We start from the raw sequence: 26499 nt of genomic DNA on the forward strand, positions 1-26499 counted from the left end.
CTTTTTGGCTAATATGAATACCACTACAAACATTCATGTACAAGTTTTTGTGTGGGCATATGTTTTCATTTCTCTTGGGTGTATATATTCCTAGGAGTGGAATTGCTGGGTCATAGGGTAATTCTGTATTTAACATTTTGAGGCAGACTGTTTTCTAGAGTGTCTGCACCATTTTCTAATCCCATCAGCAGTGCATGAGGGTTCCAACTTCTCCACATCCTCACCACCACTTGTTATTATCTGTCTTTTTAATGATAGCCATCCTAGTGGGCATGAAGTGTATCTCATTATGATTTGAATTTGCATTTCCCTAATGATGCTGAGCACCTTTTCATGTGCTTATTGACCATTTGCTTATTTTCTTTGGAAAAATGTCTATTCAAATTCTTTGCCATTTTTAAATTGGGTAGTTTTTTTTATTATTGAATTATGAGTTCTTTATATATTTTGTATATATTTCCTTATTATATATATTTGTAGATATTTTCTCCTATCTGGGGGTTTTCTTTTCACTTTCTTGATGGTGTCCTTTGAAGCACATAAGTTTTTTATTTTGATAAAGCCCTTTTTTTTTTTCTTGTGCTTTTGGTATCATATCTAATAAACCATTGCCTAATCCAAGGTCACAAAATTTACATCTATGTAAATAACTCTATTCCAAGAGTTTTATAATTTTACCTCTTACATTTAGGTCTTTGATCCATCTTGAGTAACTTTTTATATATGGTGTAAGAAAGTATCCCAGCTCCATCCATTCTTTGGCATGTGGATATCCAATTGTCCCAGCACCATTTGTTGAAAAGATAAATATTTTTCCGTTGACTTGTCTTGGCACCCTTGTTGAAAATCAAGTGACTGTAAATGTGAGGGTTTATTTCTGGACTCTCAGTTCTATTCCATTGATTTATATGTCCATACATTTATATTTTTCTTTTATTCATTCTACAGAGGTTTATTGAGCATCTTTGTATGCCAAGCATTGTGCTTGACATGTCCATTTTACTTGCTTTTGAGAACCAAACCCTACCTCTTCAAAGCCCAGATCTTCTTTAAAACTCATTCTAAGATATAATTTTCTTTCATAGCCAAACCTATAGAGCTTTGTATGATTTGCACATGGTCTTTTGGCAAGTTGTAGTTTGTCCAACTATATAAATGTCTAGAAGTCTGAGTGTATTTTAGAGGGCTTAGGAGAATGAAAATTGATCAGGGATAGTCCACTGAATGTATTGAAGATGAGGTTAGTTTTAAAGCGGAAGAAGAATTTACAAAAAAAAAAAAAAAAGAATTTACAACCCGTGGTGAGAGGTTCCTGGCAGGTGTGCAGTTGCCCACGTGCAACTTGACAGGTCCAGGAAGTTGGTAAGTCTAGTTGCTGGTAGCAGTAAGACCAGAGAGAAATGATGGAGGGGCTACGGGGCTGCATACCCGTAATTCTGCTTCCAGATTTTATTTTTGTAGCAGTTCCTTGCCAGTGTAAAGTTACAAAGATAGGAGAATGTTTTCAGATAATGACTTATTGCTGGGTTTAAGATGAATTAAAGGAGGGAAGAATTTTATATAATGGTGGTGGCTGGTCTCTAGATTGTGGTTGTAGGAACTGAAGGGAGACGCCAAAGAAATGTAAACTTAGCAGAACTTGATGATTATCTAAAATAACTAAACATGATTCCAGTGTTATAACTTGAGAACATTGGGAAGATAATTGTACCAATGCTTACTGTTAAGAACAAAGTAAGAAGAAATGGTATATAAACTTTGATTTTGTCCACTTGTTGGCAGAATCTTCAAGTGGGTTATAAAAGATGCCAACTTAACCGTTAGATAGTATATCATATCAAGTCTGATATCCAGGAGCTTCCAATATCCAGTGACATAAATACCATTGATTTTCCTTCCATAGTTGCCTGTTCATATTTGAAACGCATATTGCAAAAGGAACTTTCAACGTCTAATTTTAAAGGTTAAGCAGTGGTTTTATTTTCTCTACCTGTATAAGTGGTTTTGAAAGACCTACGAAAGGTACCTAGATTCTATGGTTTGCTATTGCCATTAACAATTTTATTGTTTTGAGGGAGGAAAAAAGTTTTAGTATTGACTACATAGAAAAACATAGTCTATATAGCAATGTAGATAAGTTTCAGTTGCTCATGATGGTTTTGGCTTTAAACATTAAAATTTGGATGTTTTAGAAAATCTATTACATTTTGAAACTTAGTACAATACATTTATTTACCCATCCTAAAATTTCTTTCAGGAATTGTTCCATCTTCTGTTGTCCTGACTTCTTTCCAGGTGATGTCAAGAGTTTTTTTAATATGGGCAGTAACACATAGCGTCAAAGAGGTAAGTGTTTAAATTGACAAAAATAAAATACTATCAGCTTTAACAAACATTAGTCAACTTTTTTTTCTCACATGTGTGTTATGGCTAAAGATGGAACTCCAGGTCATATCAATATAGCCCAGATAAAAATCACTTGTACTATAGGAATTGGGTTACTAGTGGGAAACATACCCCAAATATGCAGTGTTGTAAAGAGAAGACTGATTACACAAAGTCCTGAAATCTCAGTTCCCTTGGAGATTTGGCTGGTATGGATGTGGTCTGCAACTCAGTTATATTTTTCTGCTTTCTTGTTTGGATCCAGCACCATAAACTCTGGACATCTTCATCCTGTAGTGGGACCGTTGTGGAAGTGAGGGACATTAATGCATTCCCAGAACAGTCCAATCTTTGTAGGACCAGGAGAAACAAACTTGTTTCCACCCAGCCCACCAGGGTTAGTGGAATTCCCAAGTGTGCTGAGTCTAGTGGTTCTGGGAGGTCTGGGGTGGTGGATACCTGGGCAGGCCCAGGGATGCTTTTTGTAAGAACTGGAGGGAGAAAGACATCATTACCATGGGTGTAAATCTACAACTAAGCTTTCATTTTCTGGTATCAGGGAAGGGAGTTGTTTTCCAGTATGTTTTTGACTTTTTAAAAGTCAGTTATTACTTGCTAATGTCATCGTGAGGAAGAGTACCCGTAGCCACCAGGAAGATTCATTTTTCAGTTTTCCAGTCCCAGTAACTTACCACCAGCATTATTGGGTTCTTTAGCCTCATGAAATGTGCTAATCCGTTAGCATTATTCTGGTTTTTTCTTTGTCTTCTATTACTCTGAAATCCCTGTCAAAACATTTTGTTTTTCAGGATTTATTTAGACAGTTTCATTTGTATTTTAACTAATGATTTTTTTAACTTTTTATTGGCGTATGATATACATACAGAAAAATGCACATAGCTAATGAGTTTTTAAGCAAAATTGACCAAGTTATTGTTTTTGTTACAGATTCACAGACTTTTTCTTTTAAGCTCTTTCACTCCTTGAAGATGTCTGTCTACACTTTCTATGTAGGAAGAATGTAAAACAATCTCATACTTTTACATGATCACTTTTTAGAGTGAAAACAGGATCACATTTCTTAAAAAAAAAAAAAAAAGTCAAAAACAGGCAAGTAAATCCTAAGGTAGCATATTGCCCCTTGACCTCATTCTTAATTGTTTCTGGAATAAGGAAAAGTTACTGTTTTCATTGGTTTCAAAGTTCTTTCTATAAATCATTTTTAACCTGTATTTCTTCCTCCTTTACTTTTGTGTATGCACTCTTTCCTTTCCATTTTAACCAGCAACTCGAATTTTTAATTTCCCAATAGTCTTAAGTGACCTAAACTTTCTTCCTAATAGTAACTCATTTATATTCTTAAACAGGTAATTATGTACTTTCGATAATTAAATGAAGATAGAGTGTTTTCAACTCTGGAGTGTTTAATCAGTTTGCCAGTAGAGTCAGATACTAGGTGTCCAGGAGCTAATGCTCCAGGTGATGGGTTATTCATGGCCTCTGCTTCTCCTCTCCTCTGCTTCAATAACCACTCCTCTGCTGATTAGCACTTCTGGCAAACGGGGTGGTAGACAGGTAAATCAAAAATGATTACAGTTCAAGTTAAGCAGTTGTTACCATATTGCTGTTACCAACATTTGCCAGGATTTCCTGGGCAGAGCAGGAAGACAGCTTGGCTTAGAAAGCTATTAAATGTCTCTGTGGATTACAGCTATGTCAACCTGGCCATCGCCCTCAGTAACCTCCTGCCTGACAGATGCACAGACTTGACATTTAACAGATGGTTTCACAGGTAGTGGCATATTTGAGCCTTACAGTAATTTAAGTTATATGCTTGTTAGATTTGCATATTCAAAATTGTTTCTCTGCAACCAGACTTACCCAATTTCTACTATTGTTAACATATCATTTTCTTAGGAATGTAGTAAATTTTATTGTCTTTCTGTCACCTCTTCTTTTCACATATACCCTATTGATTAATTGACTTACTCCTTTCTCACATAAATAGCATTTGCTGTTCCAAGGTCACACTTCTTTTCTCCTCATTCCCCTTTTCTTTGAAAAGAACCCATTCATCGTTTTGTTTACGGCAGTAGATTCCTCTGGGCCCACCCCAAGTTGCTAATAGCTAATTTGAAAACCTGTTGCTGTAGCATTTCAGAGGCCAGTCTGCTGTCTGTGACCTGTTCCTCACCCCCTTCTCTTGGCCAAAGGCTGTTTTTCCTGCCATAGAGTTTCATGTTAGCTATAATTCAGTTTGTTCTATACAACATTACATATGGCTTCCCTGTTAAACTTCCATTCTTCTGTTTTACTGAAACATCTTTAAAATATCTTTATTTTCTTTATATCCAGCTTTGTTTATTTTAATGGTGGGAATCACATAACTAATGCATAGGGAAATTGACCTCAGAAATAACTGCTTCATAAAATATATATCACTTTCTCATAGTCATGTTCAAATTCTTTTCACAGTACTCTGCTTTCATTCTCAATTTGTTTTTACATCATATTTCCCTCTAAAGTGGACACAGATTCTTCATTTTCATAGCATTACATTTGGATTTGGACTCTTGTTCCACCCTCTCTGGCCTGCTTATATTTTCTATGCTCATTCCCCTTGTTTTCTATAATTGTGCATGATGTACTAAGGTATAGCCTGTATACCTTTTAAGACTAGATACTACTTTTTTCATATTTGAGGTATATTTTCTTTTAAGACGCCCTTTAGGACATGCATCCTTACTTGTCATTATAATTCTTTACTGCATGGAATGCTAGTCGCATAGATGTCACCAGGTGTATCATAGAACTAAAAGGTGATCAGATGGTTTTCTTTTATGATGTATAAGGACCCACCATCACTAGCAGGACACCCTGATGAGCAGGATATTAAAGAAACAATGTCTCTATGCTCAAAAGCTTTCTCTTGACCTAACATAGCAAATAACCTTCCCACTTCTTTCCTTTTAAAAGGACTTTTTATATAAGCAAAGTAAAACTTCTGATTAAACAGACAAGCTCAGGGTGGGACATAGGGTTTGAGGGATACAGGAGGGAATCAGAAATTCTAGCTAACCTGTTTCCTTTCCAGTTTTCCCACCTGACCTCCAGAACTGAACTGGCTTCTTCCCCATTCCTTAGCCAGGCTGGCCACTGCTACTGCCACATCAGGCCTCTATGGGCATTTGTTCCCCTCATCCTCTGTTTGGGCCTGTGTCTTTGTCTCCTCATTGAACTGAAAAAAGATTGACATTTTTCAGAGTGAATTGCAGTGGGAGATGCCACCTTCTGTCCCTCACTATGACCCCCTTCAGAAACAGACAAGTCCACAGGGCACATATTCTTCCTTGTCCAAAAGTAGCTAAGCCAAGCCCCAGATTCCTGGACACACAGGTAGGCCACTGTCCCTTTTCCTGGCCCAGCCCTCTTTGGAGAAGCCCACACACATCCTCTCCGGAGTTCTTAGTGTAAGATCGCCATGTGCTTGGAGCAGAAGTCCCAGGTCACTGCCATGGGCAGCAGTTGAGTAAGAAGTTGCTGGGCTCTCGCTGTGACTTTAGCCTAAGTGCAACAAACACCTTCGACACTTTACTAGCAGTAATTTGTGTAAAATAGACTATACCCTGGAGTGCTGAGCCTTCTCTCCTTTCTTCCTCACCCTTTGCCACCATTGGAGAAAAGGATGTTTGCCCACATTCCTTTGGAATGTTCTGTAAATTCTCCTGATCTCACCAGTCAGCTGTTTCCCACTTCTTTCTGGCATGCCACTGGGCTTTGTAACACTTAATCTGCCATCTCTGCTAACTTCTCAGCAAGATGCCTACAAAAAGCTTGCCGTCAGTGTTTAAGAAAGTTAGTAACCTCCAGTTCTTTATCATTATGCTGTTTTTTGTTGTTTGATGCATTACAGTTTACAGGGAGCTTTATTAAAATATGTTATAATTATTCACTCTTGACAACTGTCTCTTGAGGTAGGTTGTAGTCTCCATTTAAAGTTTGGAAGCTAGAGAGGCAAATGACTCTGTCAAATGGCAGAGTTGAAAAGCAGACTTCTGAATTCACAGTCTTCCCACTGCATCAGAACTTGCTCTCATCGGTTAGAAATGTGATGTAAACACATCCTTATTTTTGTGTGCTAACCATACTTTCTTTATCCCGTGTGGAGTTGAAAACCCCCATCTCAGACCCAGAAGCACTTTTCCTCTTCAGTGGTTCTGTCATACCACATGCATATGATTCTCCACTCAGAGCATTTACATGTGAAATGTACAAATCAATTGTAGGCCCTGGGTGCTTGTCTGCAGCACTTTGCCCATGTGCTTCTCTGGTTTCTTAGTGCTCATTTTAGGACACTGATTAAATCCTTCCAATTAATTGGCCTTTCTCCTTGAAAGTTCCAAGACTATTTTTCATACTGGGGTTTATGGACTATTTGGAACCGAATTACCCAGAAAGCTTCTTAAAAATGCACTTTCCAGGTCCCGCCCCACATTTGATACAGAATTTTTGGGAGTGGAGACAGAGAATCATCACTGTTATTAAGCTCCTGGGATAATTTGATGAATTCTAAGGTTTGAGAAATGCTCTAAGAAACTGTAGTGTTGTGCTGTAATTTTATTTGCCCTTCTTTTTTCTTGATTTTACTTCCCATTTCTGCTTAGTTTCCTCAAGACCTAACCAAATTTCACCATCTCTGTCCCAAATCTGAGAGCCATAGTCTCATTCTTAGAGAGTGAAAGCCTGGAGTTCCCTTACCCAGCTAAGTGGAGGGACTAGTTTCTGGTGCCTTCTCCAAAATCTAGTATCTGTGGAGCTGAGGCTCACTTGCATGTAAGAGGAAGCTTGAGGGGCCCACCTTGAAGGCAGAGGCAGATTTGAAACCACGGCATTAAAGAAGCTAAAGCATCATTTGTTTGGGGGGCGGGTTGGAGGGAAGGGCTCCATCCTGGGCAGGTGCTTCTTGTTGCCTGGCCAAGGCCACCAGGTAGATCATTTATGATTCCAGGTAGATCGTTATCGTTTCCACCCAAGGAAATACTGCACAAACATCTCTCTTCTTCGGTTTTCTCAAGAAATGTCACCTTCCTTGGACACTTTTGTTATTTTCTAGGTAAGTCAAACTCAGTATTCTAGAACATGGAGGCTTAACAGCCATAATTTTCATGAGGGGTTGGTGAGTGTGCACTTCGACACTTACCCTGTGGCTTAGGACAAAGCACTTCAACTTTCTGAGCCTTGTTTTTCTCATCTGTGACATGGTAATACTGATATCTGTCCTGCTCATTTCACAGAGTTTTTGTGGAGATTAACTGAGAGGAATACATGAAAACAAGGCAGCACTGTTTAGAAATCAAGGTCTCTTGCATGCAGTTTTTTGCTGAGCAGTTTCTGAAACCCCTTATAAAGCAGTTTCACTTCAGAAGGAACGCTACTTCCTTCATAGATGCCACACAGTTTTTTTTTTCTTCCTCTTTTCCTCTCCTTTTTCACTCCTGTGGAAGCTAGAGGACTAAGTACAGTGGTATCCTCGATACTCCACGATCCTTTTCCTGGAGGATACTCCGTGATCCTTTTCCTGTTGTGTTGCACTATAGGTTTCCCTTCTCTGATGGGTCCTCCAGCTGGGTTCGCGGTGCGCTCCTGCTCTTGCTGCCTCTTGAGGTTGCTTCTCTTGTTGGCATGTTTCCTGTGGCTGCACGTGCTCCTTGTTGTCCCTAATGGCCATCCATGAACATGGGCTTTCGGTTAGGCAGGAAGGGCACCTTCTTATCCCCATCATTCAGATGAGGAGCTGAGAGGCTGCATCTGGGGCACGTTGTTCCCTCCTTGGGTACTGTGCTTGGACCAGCAGCCACGCCACTGTCTTCTAGCCCAGGCCATTTCCACAGTGACGTTCCATCTCAGTTAGCAAAGGACATTGGGGTACATTCAGTATCTTTTGGCCCCTTGAGTGCTGAATGTCTAAAGTTCTCCACCCTACTCCATCTATTCCCTTCCTTTCTATTTTAAAGATTTCTGTAGGTGGATTTGCATCACCTTCACTTTTAAAATTAGCACCTCTCCTAAAGGTAGAAAACCTCATTATTTGATCGTTAATCAGACACTGTCAGACTTTAGACAACTCCAAGACAGATGTAGCAGTACTTTAATGCCACTTCCGCATCTGTTAATAATGGACACTTAAAGATAGTGTTACTTTTCTCAAGGCTGGATGGTTCACTTTGACATTGAATATATTTAGCGTAGGTGATTTTGGCAAAATCAGGTTGTCTGTTTTTCTCTCCATGTTTTTCTGTCCCTTTCCAACATTTTCTTGAACCGTGTATAAAAATTTTATTTCAAAATATTGCAAAATATCTAGATCCCTTTGGGTTCAGCGTAGGTTCACTTCTGATGTTCCACGTTGCATCTTTCTCCCATTGTCTTAGTTCTTTTGTAGTCCTTGGGAAACTCCAGGGGCACTCCTTTGTTCAAAATGTATTATACTCTGTTCTTTGATAATTAAGTCAGTTGTGTTTAAAATAAAATAAAACATCTTAAACCGTGCAAGTGAGTGTTACCACCACATCCTACAAGAATATAGCCCCCTTTGTCAGTTAATAGTTGAATAGGTTCCAGGCCCAACAAAATCAGGAAATCAGTTTCATTTGTGTTTAATGTTAATCTTTTTCTCCTCTCATCTCTCCTCCACTGCACCCTCCTCCATTGGTGTCCCTGCCCCACAAACACCCTCACACTTGAAGCCTCTCGGGACCTTTTCTTTTGCTTTCTTACCCCAAGGGCTAAATCTGACAGCATCCATTCCCATTCCTCAATTCTGGCACGAGAGGGAGTAGTTAAACCAGACAAATTCCCTGGAAGATTGCACAGTTATCTTCATTTGGGGGAATGTCACTCAGGGCAGGAAGGGCCAGGGCCTGACCTGTCAGCTCCAAAGGAAAGTGCCCCACTCTGTGAGGTTCCTCGGGGACTCAAAGCCAGACCTGCCCCAGCCTGCCCGGTCCAGACTGCCTTGCAGGTGGCCAGGCATTTCAGGCCTGAGCACTATTGGCTTCTTCCTTTCCCTCCGCCCCAGAACTTCCAGATCTTGGGTTTCCCAGTGCATTTACAGTTCAGTTAGTCTTTTAAAATATTATGCTAAAACCCTTCTCCCTCATTTAATTGATGTTCTGGATGTGTCAGTGGTGTCTTCTACTTTCCTCCTAGTTTTTTTTCCTTCTATTTCTGATAATGAAATTTCTGACACAGAAGCTCATTGTTGGAATGCATCCTCTTCAAGCATAAGACATTTTCATACTGTTGGGTAGTATCTTAATATATGTAATTGCTGCTACTTAGAAATAGTAGGAAGCCTGTTTAGAGCCAAATCTGGACACTTGGAGTCCTGAGATTAACAAAGGTGTTTGACTTTTGGCACTAGGAAACTGTCATGGAATAGGAATGAGAATGATGGAAGAAAAAAAAAAAAGGTTACCTTGCGTGTAAAATAGTGGTTTCCCAAAGAAGCACCTGAGATGGGATTTACAGGCCTGGAGCCTAAGTGGTTTCAGCTTTGGGTATATGTCATCAGCTTGAGTTGAAGAATAAATAATGCAGGGAAGTAAGCCTGTGTCATAGACGTGTGCTGTCAAGTTGTACTGTCAGTGGAGAGCTACCAATAAGTGAATTTGACACTCAGACCAGTTTTCATCCATGGTTTGAAAGTGAAGTGAATTCAGATGTTTATTTCAAGCCAAAAAGGGTAACTTTTTGGTCCCATATAGTGATAGAAACATGTTGGTTACCAACATTTTTCTTTTGGATATTTCCTCTATCCCAGGACTGTACAAAGGAACTTTTGGTAATGGCAGAAGTGTTCTGTCTGTGCTGTTCAATATAGTAGCTACTAGTTGTATGTGAACACATATTGAACCCTTGAAATGAAGTTAGAGTGAATGAGGAACTGAATTTTAATGTAATTTAATTTTAAATAGCCACATGTGACTGGAGTTTACCGTATCGGACAGTGTAGCTGTAGTTGTTCAGTGTAATATTATTTACCATTCTCTTTATTTCAGTCAATTAGGTTCCATATATTTTATCTCATATGTGCACGACTGTGTGATTTAAAAAAGAAAAAAAAAAAGTAGCCAAAGGAAATTTACATGGTATACTTGGTATGCTGTGTTCTTTAAATCTGGGGATTTTTTGTTTAGTACTCTAGATTAAATTGTCATAAAAATCCTGATTGCAGGTGTGGGAAACAGTGTGGATGGTATTCTCATCTTTTGCAGAGGTAGCAGTTGATTAACTGGTTAGGCAGGAGGCCATATAGACCCTACCTTTCAGAGACCTGCAGTTTGGCCTTTGCAGTGGATTCACCATGATAGCATGTCCCACGTTTGCCTTTGTTGAAAACCATTTCCCAGGCCCTTTCTCTCCTATTTGAGTTCAAAGATACCATAGAAATGTAGTCAACATTATTATCCCAATGAGCTCAGAGATTCTCATTTCACACTGTAAAGTTGAGCTGGTGGCATACATCGTGAGCATTGCTAAAATATGTCAGCAAAGTCAAGGAAAGTTAAAAATTATTAGCTATAAACTGCTTTTACACAGGTGTGCTCCACGGTACAATGAGTGGCATTTTTAAAGCATTGATAAATATTCATTGGAAAACTTTTTTAATATGTAGGAGGAGGAACTGTCTCTTAAATTATCTGCTCCTTTGCCAAATTGGTCCTTTATATGCTGTAGCTTTTTCAGTATAACTGTATTTTCAGCATAAATATGGAGAATCAGATAACTTAATTAAAAATACATAAATTGACAAGAATACCAGTACATTCAGTCTCCTGACAGTTGACCTGCACGGTGAATGCAGCAGGTAACTGGTCTCAGTGGGAATCTTGAAGATGACAGGGGAACCCGAAGAAATTATCCCTATCCCCCTGCTCCTGTGAAGTATATATGAAATGTATTTATATTGCTTCTGGAAAGAGGGTTCAATAACGTTTTTTACCTACCCGTATCAAGAAGCCCTATATAGTCAAGAAGCTCTCATTTAAAAGCTGTGATGCATCATGGATAAAATAAAGCATATTACTAAGTCGTTTGCATTTTCCAGAGAGAGGACCCTTTTCAAGTCTGAAGTGACCCTGGTGCGCTATGGGAATTTGTAAGACGTGACTTGATACACATGTGTGGTTGTGTGTGGAAGCATGCTGAGGGTATGCTTGCATTTGGAAGGGAGGGAGGAGACTAATTATTAGGCTTGATGCATTAAAGACTCTTAACTTGTCTTTTCTTTAAGTTGCTGCCATAATCGTTTGTATTGCATCTTCTCCCCTTTACTATATTTTGCTCTGGCAAAAAAATTACCAGGATAACCAAAAACTCGATAATCATGCATCTCTTTTGCCTTCTGCATTGGTGCTGTCTTTTTAGATCAAGTTTAGGGAATCTTTTATTGAGGTTACTGCTTCAAAGAAGTGTATGTTGAGAGCTTCAAGTGTAAAAACTAATCAGATTAACCAAGTTTTTATATACTACTTAATAGTTTTTAAAACTTTAGAGTTTTTCAAATAGTCATGTTACATTTGCGTAGCACTTTGCCATCTGTAGCAGAGCTTATCAGTTGGCACCAGATGTCTGTCCCACAGGTGGGTGTTAAAAGAAAGTTCAAGGAGAATATGATGACTAGAGGGTGTACGTCATCTCAGAAGAAAGGCCGTGCTCACCTCAGCTAGTGACTGGCAAATCAATCGAGTGTTATGCAGCCGCTCCTTTAAGAAAAAGCAGAAATACAGATTTTTTTTTTAATGTGAAATCTCTAACTTAAAAAACTGGCTCAACTATTTTTTAAAGCACTGTACAAACTCAGAATATCTGTGGACCAGGATCATGGGACATTGTTTTAATATTTATGCTCCAGGAGATGGTATTCATAGCCTTTGGGGGTTTTTTTGTTTGTTTGTTTTCATTGGGGCCTTTGTTTTTATTTTCTGTCTTACTGACATTTTTGCAATTCTTAAACCATCCTGGAACAAAAGAACCTTGACATTTCACAGTGTATATTGCCAATTTCATGTTCTTTTGACCATGTCAGTTACATTTCTGACAATGATCAATCCTGTCCCCTCTAGAGTGTTGGGTAGGCACACTAGCATGATACATCTAGAGGTCTGGGAGAGACGGTGGAGTGAGTATGCCCCAGCTCTCTCTACGGGGCCACAGTAACCTACTGCTGGGAATATTGTTCTCGGGCTGTCTTGCTGTAGTTAAAGGACTGTTGCTTCATAGAATACTTAGACTGTATTGGGTATATATGATCAAGGTGGGACTAATTATGACCCCATTCTGATGCAGTCCTTGTGCTTGAGTTTGGTTGAAGGAAATAGTTGCATGAAAACTTTTCAGTTAATAATGTGCTCTTTGGAGGTGAGAAAATCAAACAGAACTCAGGAAGAACATTGGGAAAGGCTAGCAGCTGGTGAGATCCTTAGACATCCCAGAGTTGGTACAGGCTAATGCCTTTAACACTTAACAACAGAAAGCAAAACAACAACAAACAAAATATTATCTTGGTAATTAATTAAGCCTAAGAGGCAGCCACCAACCTGTACTGGGTCCCAGCAGTGGCTAGCGTAGATAGTAGAAACTTAATACAGACTTGTTGAATTGAATTTTTCTTTCATGGAATAATAGTAATAACTGCTGTGTATTAAATGGCTAGCATTTTACTAAGCATTTGATAGGTTTTTCTGACCTCACGTCAACCGTGCAAAGGCAAATATTACCTCAGTTTCCATATGAGGAAGCTGAGGCTGGGAGAGATAAGGATATGTAGCCTGGAAGCCTGGAGGTCTGTTTAATTCAAGAGTTGCAATGATTGGAGAAGAGGCTAGTTGTAGGAACCTGCCACTCTTCCTTCATGTTTCCCAGGAAATGGGCTGAGCAGATAGTAGCATTAAAGTTGGACTAATGGGAACATATTAGCATTCAGACCTGCATGTCTGTCATAAATATAGAATTGATCATGCGTTGCTTGTTTACCACATGCTTATACATTTTTCTCATTGCATGTTGAGAAAAGTTAATTTCATGACCAAGACTTGTTTTCGTAGGCCAAAACGTTTAACTAGGTCATCATCCATATCAAAAATTAGTCCTTAGTTATTGTGTTGTAATGGAAATAATTTTTTAACCAGTTCCCTTTGTCATTGTAGGTTAAGAAAAATCTATGTAGATGCACATTTTTTTCTCCTTTAAAGTGGAAGAATATTAATACATAGCTCGCATTTTCCGTAGAAAAGGAATATTATTTTCTGGTTTGTTTACCAGGTACCCTATCATGGATTTTTAATAAACACTAAATCATGAAGGACACTTTACACATGAAATTGCCATGTGAAAAGACTAATGCTAATCCAGACATCATTTTTTTTTAAACCACCACATGTCAATATTTATTACATTTCAATTTCTTATCAAGGATGACATTCCTTTTAAGCAGATAACTAAGTGAGTTACATTTTTATTCAAAAAAGCTTCAGAAAGTTATGGAAAGGACCAGGATTGTCATCAGAATTGTCCGGTGCCCCAGCCCAAACCTTCTGCTGATGTCACCATCCAGGCAGCAGCCCTGTGGCCTCACCCTCCCTGGGGAGCTGCCCTCCTCACCCAAGGCTGTTCCAACCAAGGCAGAGAACTTGCAGGCCAGGCTGCAGATGGGTCAGAATACTCATTCAGTACCTTCTCTGCTCTGGTATTGTGCTAAGCACTAGGATGCATGGGAAGGAGAAATCACAGGTGCCGCCCTTACAGGGCTTGCTCAGGAGCAGAACTGAGCAGTACGGTAGAGTGGGATAACTGACAAGGCAGGAAAGACAGGGTGCTGGCACCACGTCACACTTCAGCTGCCCCGCTGTTTCAGCTCCTAAGGAGCTGTTCTAGTCTCCCAGGCCCTGTTGTTCCTCCTCATGGGGTGGTCTTGGGGATGCAATATGTTAATACATATAAAGCATTTAGAGCAGTGTCTGGCACTTAGTAAGTGCTCAATAAATGTTAGCTACATATGTAATTAGCTATAATGTAACCTAATCTCTTCCGAAAATTTTAGTGACAAATTTCTACACAACTGCGTTGAATTCTTTTCTATGTCCTGAAGCAGAGATATAATTGACTTTTAAAACAGAGATATAATTGACTTCACATAGGAATGAATTCTTTCATACTTATTAAAATGGTTTCACAGTTAGCTGGTGAAAATTTAGACATAATTACTTTTACCATACTTAAGGAATAATTAGCCCTGCTAAATGGGAGTTATCATTATCTTAATCATCATTATTATCCTAATCTAAAGCATTTATTGAAAGTCTGATTTTGCTTTTTAAGTAAGCTAACCCCTTTTCAAAGCGAGTTTTTGGACCTGCCCTTGGGGTACTTACAGTGTAAGACAATAGTAATGCCAATACAAATTTAGGGTCAGCATTAAACCTGTTGTTCCTTCTCAAGTGTGCTCTTATTGGTAGTTTTTGTTATAAATGTCCTTATATCTTCTTTTATGGTTATGTAGCCCGCCTCTTCCAGCAGATTTAGAGGCTTCATATCAAAAGCAACTTATAGAAACCAGATGATATTGTTTGCTTCTAATTATGTCCCCAAAGTGGTTACTTAGTTCTCAGGTGATATTTTAAAATAATTTCTTTAGACGTAATTTCAAATTTACAGAAAATTTGAACTAGAACAGTACGAAGAACTCTCATGTTTCCTTCATTCAGATTCCCCGACTACTGACATTTTACTACATTTGTTCCCATTCCTATCACCTGTTCCTCTGTATTTATCTATCCGTTATCATTCGTTTTTTTCTGAACCTTGAGAGCAAGCTGTACGTGATGTCCTGTCACCCAAGTACATGTTTCAGACACTCTCCTACATCACCTGCATAACAACCCTCCAGTCTGGAAAGCAAAACTGATACAATACTATCATCCCATCCACAGGCCTCATTCAGATTTCACTATCTGTCTAAACAGTGTCCTTTTTTTTCCCTTTCTGGATGGCACATCTTTACTAAGTATCTTCTATGCTCCAGGTATTGTGCTAAGCACCAGGATACACAGGGAAAGGAGAAACATGGTTGTTGCCATATATACAATGAGTTGTCAGGTCTCTTTAGACCCATCAGTCTAAGACTAAGAAGTCCTGATCTGTCTCTCATGTCCTTAACAGTTTTAAAGAGTATAGGCCTTAATTTCCCTAGGGTGACCCTCAGCCTACATCCATCCAGTGTTCCCTCATAACCAGTTCAAGCCATGCATTCTTGGCAGAAATACCAGAGAAATGGTGCCATGCTCTTCTCAGGGTATCACATGAGGTGGCAGCACCATGACTATACCCATCCCACCCCTGGTGATGTTGACCTCAATCACCTGCTTCTGTTGGTGCCTGCCAGCTTTCTCCACCTTCAAGTCACCATTTTCCCCGTTTTATTGATCAGTATTTTTCGGGAATGATTCCTGGTCTCTATCAGCCATCTCTGTGATGGTTACCAAATGGGATTCTCTACTTCTGTCATTTTTTTCCATGTATTAGTTGGCATCCTACTGTAAGGAATAGCTTTCCCTTTCTCTCATTTATTCATTTATTTATTTTATTTATATCAGTTTGGACTTGTGAATTCCTATGTAATCCAGTGGATTGTAATCTGTTATTTACTTTGATGCTAAAATTGTCTGTGATTTGGTCAGCGGGAACCCTTTCTTCCTTGTCCTTTTGACTTGTCTTCATCATTATTTGAGCATTTCCTTACTTTCTGACAAAAAGATTTCCAGAATCATCTTGTACTTTCCCTGCCCCAGCCCTGGAATCAGCCATTATGCCAAGGAACCTGGTTCCTTTTAGTGGAGGATGGGGTATTTAGGAACCAAGATCTGGTAGTTGAGGTGCTTCTCGCTACTGGGATGTTATTGCTTCTTGGTCCTCTCAGTAGAGAAAGCTACTATATACATACATGTATCAATACATCCACATGCGTATATACTCATACACATGTATATCTAAAAGCATTTACATCGCTGTATGTGTGTGTGTGTATACACACACACACACATGCATAAAATCATGAGCTCATACCGATTCCTCCAATTACAATTCAACATCTTGGTGTTCTTTCTAGCATTCTCCCTTCCATGTTTGTAAATACCTATTCCAACAGCGAGAAGTCCATTTTTTAATACATTGATTTATTTGCTCAGTTTACTCATTTACAACATGTAACTGATTTTCCAACCACACTAGCCATCTCTTACACCTACCATCTCTATGTCTCTCCCTCACCTCCCCATCCTCAACTGCAAGAGAGATGTTCTCCCCACAGCAACAGGGGAGTGTGTGTGTATGTCTAAAGCCCAAGAAGACAAGTCAGAACTGTTCAGAGTTTTGGGACAAGACCTGGATTCAACTTCTGTAAACCTCACTTTCCTCATCTGTAAAATGGGGATTCGAAGAGATAATATATGTTAAAAATGTGCTTGGCACATTTTTATGTGCTTGGTAGATAGTATGAGTTCAGTAACTATTAGGTATAATTATTTTTACTGCTATTGTGATCATAATTACTAAAAAGAGGTTATTCCCCCCCCAAATTAAAAATGGGCAAAAGACATTTCTCAAAAGAAGATACACATATGACCAACAAGCACATGAAAAAATGCTCGACATCTCTAGTCATTAGGGAAATGCATATCAAAACCATGACGAGATGCCACTTCATACTCAATAGGATGCTACTGTCAGGAAGAAAAAAGGAAAATAACAAGTGTTGGTGAAGATGTGAAGAAATTGGAACCTTTTTGCACAGTTGGTAGGAATGTAAAATGGTGCAGCCAATGTGGAAAACAGTTTGGTAGTTCCTCAAAAAGCTAAACATTGAATTACCATATGATCTAACAATTCTACTCCTAGGTATACCCAAAAGAATTGAAAACAGGTACTCAAATAGATATTTGTACACGCATGTTCACAGCAGCATTATTCCAATAGCCAGAAGGTGGAAGCAATGCAAATGTTCATCAATAGTTGAATCAGTAAACAAAATGTGGTATTTACATACAATATAATATTCAACCTTTAAAAGGAGGGAAATTCTGATACGTGCTACAACATGGATAAACCTTGAAAACGTTATGCTAAATGAAAGAAGCCACACACAGAAGGACACATATTGCATGATTCCATTTAATTGAGGTACCTAGAATGAGCAAGTTCTTTTTTTTTTTTTTTAATTGAAGTGTAGTTGATTTACAGTGTGGTGAGATGAGCAAGTTCTTAAAGACTAAAAGTAGAGTAGTGGTTACCAGGGGCTAGAGGGAGGGAGAAATGGAGAGAGATTATTTAATGGGTACAGAGTTTGTTTGGGATGATGAAAAAGTTTGGAAATGGATAGTGGTGATAGTTGCACAGCATGGTGAATGTACTTAATGCCACTGAAATATACACTTAAAAATGATTAAAATGGTAAATTTTAAGTTATGTATATTTTATCACAAACATAAGGAGATTACTAAGATTTTAAGATGACATAACACGAAAAACTTGCCTATATGTATTCTTTTAAGACTACTTCCTTTTTCCATAGCGTCCATTGGTTATAGATATAGTGCCTCCCCCACCCCCCAGCAAAACACAACACACACACACACACACACACACACACACACGCAGAGTCTGCCAAAGGAAGGCTGAAGAATGATATTTGTAGAGGTTAACAGACAGGGAAAGTTGGGGGGGTCAAATGGATCTAAAACAGGGCTGACTTGTGGGCTACATGTAGCCTGCAATTTGTGATGGTTTTTACATTTTTTAAAGGGTGTAAAAAAACAACAAAAAAGAATATCTGACTAAGGCCGCATATGGCACAAAGCCTAAAATATTTGCTATTTAGCCCTTTTCAGGAAAAGTTTGCCAACACCTGGTCTGAAATGACGCTGTGGACTGAATTGTGTCCCCCAAAATTCATATGTGGAAACCCTAAGCCCCCCAGTGTTATGGTATTTGGAGGTGGGACGTTTGGTAGGTGGTTAGGTTTAGATGAGGTCATGAGGGTGGGATCTTCACGATGAGATTCATGCCTATAAGGCACTAATATCCTTGCACATGATACCTTTTACATATTTTTAGAGAGAACTTCCTCTCTCTCTCTCTCACGTTCCATGTGAGAATGTGGTGATAAAGCAGCCAGCTGCAAGTCGGGAAGAGGGTCCTCACAAGGAAGCAAACATGCTGGCACCCTGAGCTCGGACTTCTGAAACTGCGAGAAAGTACACTTCTGCTGTTGGAGCCACCTAGACTATGGTGTTTTATTATGGCAGCCAGAGGAGGCCGAGGTAAACACGCTCTTCACAGCTCTGCCAAGAGCAGACTCTAGTGCTCACCGCCGAGATTTTACCAAAATCTCTTCTCTTCACAAATGAAAAGGGTACCAAGAAGAGGAAAGCACACCTACCAGAGAAAGCATGATCAGGGGATTTCTTTGAAATAACCAGAGTGGTAAGCAGTAGGTTCCAAAATGCTAAGAAGAATAGGGTTTCTACAATAGTGATTTTCTTATGTGGCACCATTTGTTTTTCTTTGAATGTAATAAAAATGACAGCTTTTCATGTACTGATACTCCCTGAGCCTTTTAAAGTCAAACAGATGATGCTATTTGTGTGTAAAGGTTTTTCTCTTGCGCCCATTTGTTTCTCCAGCTTGAATTTCTATGTAAACTCCCTTGGCTAAATGACACAAGCCACCCACTCCCCATGCCTCCTCTCGGTTTGTAGAGCAGGGGGCTGAAACCTGCTGTCTACAGTGTGGAGGGTCCAACACGCAGCTCACCGCACCAGGCAAAGGAAGATTTCCTGGTCAGCCAGGCTGCCCCCGGCCCATTCCCCCGTTTGTGCCATGATTGTGAACATGCAGCTTTGAGACATGGCTTCAAGACATTTTTGGTCAACCTAGCCCAAACCTGCTCATTGATCTTACTGGTTTTAACTCATTCCATTCTACCCCTATTTTGTGTTATTGGATAATTATCTGCAGATTAGATAAGCTTGATCTCTGACTTTATGTGAGCCCCTTCTTAATAACATGTTGTACTTCCTATCGATCTGAAGATATCATTTGTACAGAATGATCATTTTCCCCATCCTTAGTCTTCTTAAAATTGTGACATGGTCTTCACAGCTGGATTCTGGGAACAGACTGTTTTCACATTCATCCTGAGTCTGAGTTTGTTACAGTTCTTTTGGTTAAAGTCTAATGGGGTGGGGGGAGGGGGGTGGTGAATCAAATAACCTGCAGGCTGGATCAGAGTCGGGGGGGGGGGGGGGGGGCTTGTTTGTTTGCTTTTCCCTTATTTGAAGGCCTCTAAGACTATGTAGAAACTAATATCAGGTATCAAAAAGCAGGCAACTGATTATGATTGATTGAATTGTTTTGCCTTACCAATATCTATTGAGCTCCTACTTGTGCAAAGCGCAAAATGCTTTTGGGAATCAAAAGTGAATAAAACACGCTCCCTGCTTTCAAGACGATTACAATGCAGAATATTAGAAGAACTTCCTGTTTAACCCAAAGGTCTTTAAGGAAGGCTTCAGCCCATAGCTGTAAAAACATATCTCCTTAAGATGAGGAGGATTACAAAGTCTATCAAAAAGCAAAGTGTGCTCTGAAATTATATTTTAGTATAGATGGGTTTTAAGCAAGGATTTGGGGACAGACTGAAAAATGAAGCATGAAAGCTTTAGAGGGCTTTAGCTTTTGCTTTACTTTGGCTAATATAAGAGTGCCAGGAAAACAGAAAGTACTCTTGCTCTTGACAGTATAAAATTCTTATTATTTTTAGAGAGTAGTAACTGTGGATTTATGAAATTCTTTGTGAGAGCAATTTAGTTAATAGGTATGTAAATGACTACTTATTTCATTGTGTAGGTGGATCGCTCCATGTACACTTTCTGAGGAAGAATGTAAGTGCTAAATTAACATTGCAAATGCAGAGAAGCAGAAGTTAAGGTTCGAATGCCATACCTTTGTTGTATTCGATGTTAGGAGTAAGACAGAGAGGATCCATCTTGTAACTGAAATTTGTTTGATTTCCTCAGTGGAATTTCTTATTCACATCCAACTCTCTAACTGCTCTTTTCGGATGTAAGAAAATAGAAGTGAATTGGTGTGCAAGGTTGTTTCTTATTATTGGTTTCCAAGTGCCAAGGATCATCATAACCTAGCTGGGGTGGGAAGAGGGGGTGCTGTAAGTTAATACCACGGTAATAAATTTTCATGCAAGATTTGCAGTCTAAGGTATCTAGTGAGAACATCCCCTAAAAAAACATACATAAGGAGCTCTTTTTAAAATATATTGTTTTGGGGACTTCCCTGGTGGTCCAGTGGTTGAGACTCCACACTCCCAATGCAGGGGGCCCAGGTTCCATCCCTGATCGGGGAACTGAGATGCCACATGCCACAACTAGAGAGCCCACATGCCGCAACTACTGAGCCCGTGCACCACAACTAGAGAAGCCCGCACACCACAACGAAGACCCAGCGTGCCAAAATAAATTAATTGATTAATTAATTAATTTTTTAAAAAGTTTTAAAAAAAAGTATATTGTTTTTTTCAGCATGAAGACAACTTCAGAGGAGGCTAAGTGTTCCAAAGCTCTTCTGGCTTTAACCACCTCCTGTGATCAGCATTGAAGCTTCTGTAATCCTTGAGTTAAACCAGGCCTCATCTGGGGGCAGAAGTCACCAGTGGGAGAGAATAAATGGGCCCTGCCTCTTAGATGGTCTCCAGCCTCCCTCATGTGAATTCATCCTGCCCAGGGAATTAGCTTCAGTTGTGTTTTAATCATTATATTGCCCTTCTTTGAAACTTCCTTGGATTCCGAGTTGTCATGCAAATCAAATTAAAATTCTTGTTAATGGAACCCAAGGTTTCCACCACTTCACCCTTCTGCCGTCTTACCTCACCATTCTTGGCTCCCACTAACGCCAGTTCACATTCTCCACATCAGGTCAGCAAACGAACATGCAGAAACTCACTCATCGTGTTTGTTTCTCCCTGTGTGCTGCAGCTCATATAATTCCCCCTCCCTGTCTCTCTTACTCATCAGTAAGCCGAATTCCTTCTCACTTGGCTCTACACGATTGTTGTCATAGGCATGCATGTGTTCCTTTATGTGGCAAGCTCTTTCTGTGCTGTGCTATGGCCATTGAGGATAAAGACCCCAGGGGCTGTGTCGACTTCTTCAACCCAACCAGCTCTGTAAGTGGGGTGAGGGACTCGGCTCCCCACATGGTGAGTGCTTCTTTGTTAAGATGTTTTATGTGTTTGCTTTTGCTTTTGTCTTCCTTTTCCTATAGGTACAGAGTGAAGACAGTGTCCTCCTGTTTGTTATTGCCTGGACGATCACAGAAATTATCCGTTACTCCTTTTATACATTCAGTCTATTAAACCATCTGCCTTACCTCATCAAATGGGCCAGGTAAAGAAGTACAGGGAATGAAGACTAACTTTTGAAGTGATCTATCACTGTATTTTTCCTTTATTGCCTAAATACTATTTTTTCTTTCTAAAAATAAAATTGTGAGAATTCCCTGGTGGTTCAGTGGTTAGGACTTGGTACTTTCACTGCTGCGGGCCTGGGTTTGATCCCTGGTCGGGGAACTAGGATCCTGCAACCTGCGTGGCGTGGCCAATAAATAAATAAGTAAATAAATATGAAATTGTGTGAGACGGGTTAGGTAGAAATCTGGTCTATAGATTTCATCAGAATAAGTGACTGTACATAACTTTGATTAATAGAAACACTTTAAAATTTTTTATCTCTACTTATTTCCTTGGGAGCAATTCTTTTCAGTTAAATTATTCAAAAGAGATTTGATGTGCCATCCCTTTTTTGTCCATAGAAAATTTTACTGATAAACTTCTGCCATTTTGATGGATTTTGGACTAAGTCCAATTCTTGTCTCAATTTTGCCAACAAGATAACTCTTAAATTACTTTTTAATTAATAACAAATGTTACATGGCAGTTTTAGCATATTATCGGTTTAGTTTGCTTTGATTATTTTTAGCAGTAATATTTGTTATGAATTGTGTAAAAGGCTGATAGTTCATCTAATTATCTGAACTAATGTGTGACACAGTTGTGAGCAGTTTTCTGAGTTAGAAATGACGACAGGAAGGAGTGACAAAGCCAAAGGATCAAAATTATCCTTGGGGCCAAAGTTCCGCATTTCATAAAAGGAAAATGATGGTTCCTAGACAATTTATGAGTTTAGTGATTAAGCAGAGACATAAACCAAATGTCTCCAACATTTCAAGCATGTGAACTTCTCCTTTTTCTTTTCTTTTTTTTTTCAGTAAACATTTGTATTAGGAAAAGGGGAGAATGGGAAAAACATAGCAGTTTCTAACCAAGCTGGGCAGACTTGTGAAAGCTGTCTATCCTGGTTATAGGGAAAGTTTATTGACCAAACCCTGATTTTACAATTAGAGAAAGATTCTTCTGTCCATTGTCTTCTGTGGCCCATGGGAGAGTCTTCCTTTTCCACCATCCTCCTTAGCATGGCTGAAGGTAGCAGTGGAGAACGTGTCTTTCTTTTGTCACAGATTTCTCAGCACAATTCCTGTGCCTGGACATTTAGAGCCCAGTATTTATTGTCAGCCACAAACAGCGGAAGGCTTTTTAAAATCTGAGCTGATGATTTCTTTAGTAATACTTATACCTCAGAATGGCTTCCAGTTAGTTCCATAGGGTGAACCTCTCTGAATTGCTTTTGAAACCTGAGGAACTCCTTTTTTTAAAGTGAAAAAACTTGTGTGGAGTCACCCATGTGATAGTAATTGTAGTTTTTTTGACTGGAAAATTATGTAATGACTAAAGGCTTATCATAAAAATTTTTAATGTTTTTTAAAATTAGCATGTATTTTATTTTTCACAGTAGCACGTACAGACATTTGAGAAGTCGTAGCAGTATACACACGTTGGATGTGCTGTTTTTTTCAGTCCACAGACCAGACTTTGGTGTACATTGTAGGGATTCCTGGACACCATGCTCCAACACCTTCCCCCGCAAACTCACGCCCACCCCACGAGGCAGGACCCTTCAGTATGAACCATGACTCAGTGCCCCTACTTTACCAATATTTGGCATCATCTCAATTATTTTAGGGAGTTGTTTTGAAGAGTTGTTTATTCAGGCCAAATTTTGAGGCTGACCAAACACATTTCTTTTATTTTAGAACATTCAGAAGCATACTTGCTTTGGCCCTTTTCAAAAACTGGCTTGTAAAACCTGAATTTAAGCAGTGGGTAAACAGGGAAATGTATAAACCATAGCTTTCTACCAAGTAATCATTATTGGTGGGGATGCATCTTTCTACTAAAGCTGGCTTCGAACCTCAGTAATGAATATTTTGTTTTGTTTTAGGTACACGCTTTTCATTGTGCTGTACCCAATGGGAGTGTCAGGAGAATTGCTCACAATATATGCCGCTTTGCCCTTTGTCAGACAGTCTGGCCTGTACTCCATCAGTTTACCTAACAAATACAATTTCTCTTTTGACTATTACGCATTCCTAATTCTGATAATGATCTCCTACATTCCAAGTAAGTAGATGTTTATGCATATATTTATTTATGTTTCAAAAATTGGCTCAAGAATAACTAGAGTTAAATGCCTTTGGTTGTTTTTACACCATAAATCTAATTTATTGGGAACGCTTTGGTTTTTGTTGAATGCCGACTGTCAGAGGGAATTTTCTCTGGTAGTAATTGAATAAAGATGAACCCTTCTCAATACAGCTGCCAAAATGCAGTCCTTCTCAGTGTGTTTTAAACAGTGGATTCCAGGATAGGTTAACTGTCTATTGGAGGAGAGTACTGAGTGGAAAGCAAAAAAAAAAAAAGCCATTAAAGACCTTACCTTGAGTTTTTCTGTCTCTTGAGAACTGCTTGTTGTGGTATTTGAAAAACACTGTAAAGAGATTTTTACATTTTTACTGTATCAAAATAGATAGTTACTTCACTTTTAAGGAATTGATAGTTAACTAGAAACAAATAAAATAAAAATAGATTAATTTATTTTTTCTATATTTCTTATTTGTTTGGAAATAAAGCCATCTGAATAGGACATAGTGTTATCTTCAGGATGGTTTCCAATTATTTTAATAGTACTTCTGAAGGTTTAAATATATGGATAATCAAACATGCCTATCAGCACATTAACAGAGAGAAAAAGCCATGTTTGAGGCTTCTCTGAAATGAGTCATGTTTGCTGAGGAAGAGTTGTTTACTCCTTTTCTCAAATTCTGATGTTCAGTTGCAATCCTATGATTGATTTCCACATATCCAAAAGGATCTTGTTTTACCCAAGGACACGTAAAGTTAATGTTTCTTCTCATTTAGCTACTTCCATAGGCATTGTGACTCTGAATCTTATTTTAGTCTGTGAGATGCTATGTTCTCCCCTAAACCTCAGGTTAAATTCAGACTGGAGGGTTGGATTTTTCTTCAGCCCACAGCATTAACTGAATGAATCATCCTAACAATCATAGGTGACATGTTTGTGTCCCCCTGTGGAAAATTGCATTTCATGCATTGTGAGAAAAACAGCACACCCCGATTTCATGTGAACATTTATCTTGGAGAAGTTCTTGGATGCAGTTCTGCTACATGATTCATTTTCTGCTCTTTATTAATGATCAAGTCCTCCTCTCTGGTGCTAGAACCATGGTGGCTAAAGGCCATCTCTCTTCAAACGTAAAAGGTAGTTGATTTTCAAACAAAAGATAAATATGGAAGAGTGTAAAAATTTAAGTAATAAAAATTAACTTAGAGCTTTTCACCTTTCTAATTTTGTTCCCCTAGAGTTTCATTTCCAGTCTCTAGAGCAACAATTCGTAATTGCAGTTTTGCCACACCCAGACTAACAGATATCCCGAGGAGCACCACAGGATTTATTTAAATTCAACATAAGTCTTTGAATGGCAATAGATGCTGTATTGGGTAACTGGGAAAGGGGCAAGGAGAATATCGTGAAATCAAACCAATAACAAGGTGCTGCGTCATTGACAGAAATCTGGGACCCCTACCTCAGAGTTGCTGCAAGATTTTCTGTCTGTTGAAGAGAAGGAGGGGCTTTATTCCAGGAACAGTTCTGCAGGGCAACCCGTGTCTGTCTGCACCTCGTAGTCTTCTTTGTGCTCTGGTGGGCAACCAGTGCTGCCCAGCCTTTTGCTTCTGCCTGCTGACCTCTCAGTGTAGCGAAGGGACCTGGTCAAGCATAGGATGATAGGATTCCTGAAGGAAAACAAGCCCAGTGCTCTGGGATTGTCCTTCTTGGCCTTAAAAGAGAAAAGAGAGAAAACACAGACCTTAGAGCCAGCTGTCTTACAGGGAGTAGGGCAGCGCTCTCCTCTCAACAGATGTCTGCTTTTACCTCAATCCTTCCCCCTTCTTCCATTCTCAGCCTCTTTTTGATAAGAGAACTTGGCTTGGTTTAAAAGCTGTATTCTTTCATTTCTAAGGCAGCTTAACTCTTGTAGAACAAGGACAAGGACAGGGATTAAAAGGTTCCCTCCAAATCCCTAACTCCCCACCCCGGCTCAGGATGGTCATGCAGACCATATTTGTGTCTGCTGGCACTCACTATGCTTCTGGCCTGAGCCAATGGCCCTGAATGTTTTCAGTAGTTTAGGTTGTTAATATTGAGACCAGTTTGTACAGTTCATTCCAGCCGGCTGCACATTTCCAACTTTCCAAAACTTGGTATTTATGAGAAGAAAATGCAGAGTTAGGAGAGGTTGCTGTTGATATGCAGCTTTCTTTACCAAATTTGGTTTCCTTTCTACAACTTAACGTTTCTTTTAACCCTCTTTAATGGGAAGTTAATGATATACATATCTTACATAAAGCAGCGCCTCTTCACTATGGTCCTGACCTGACGTTGCATTGGTGCACACATAGCCCATATCGTGTGTGGCCCATGAGCCGCAGCCCTGGGAGTTTTCTCATATCGAGGTGCTTTGGAGTCCCTTGCAAGATGCTCTTCTCCTCCTCTGCTGCAGATGCAGTAT

The 26499-nt window shown here is 39.3% G+C and overlaps 1 protein-coding gene across 1 annotated transcript in view; it reads left to right on the top strand.

The window, feature by feature from the left end:
- HACD2 (3-hydroxyacyl-CoA dehydratase 2) overlaps positions 1–26499 on the top strand; it is a 95949-nt gene that overhangs the window by 63980 nt on the left and 5470 nt on the right. Inside the window, exons 4-6 of the mRNA XM_068546598.1 lie at positions 2258–2346; positions 21781–21902; positions 23853–24031. Of these exons, the coding sequence (XP_068402699.1) occupies positions 2258–2346; positions 21781–21902; positions 23853–24031 (390 nt within the window). The remainder of the gene's footprint in view (positions 1–2257; positions 2347–21780; positions 21903–23852; positions 24032–26499) is intronic.

The sequence above is a fragment of the Eschrichtius robustus genome, chromosome 6 (genome assembly GCF_028021215.1).
Source record: "Eschrichtius robustus isolate mEscRob2 chromosome 6, mEscRob2.pri, whole genome shotgun sequence".
NCBI lineage: Eukaryota > Metazoa > Chordata > Mammalia > Artiodactyla > Eschrichtiidae > Eschrichtius > Eschrichtius robustus.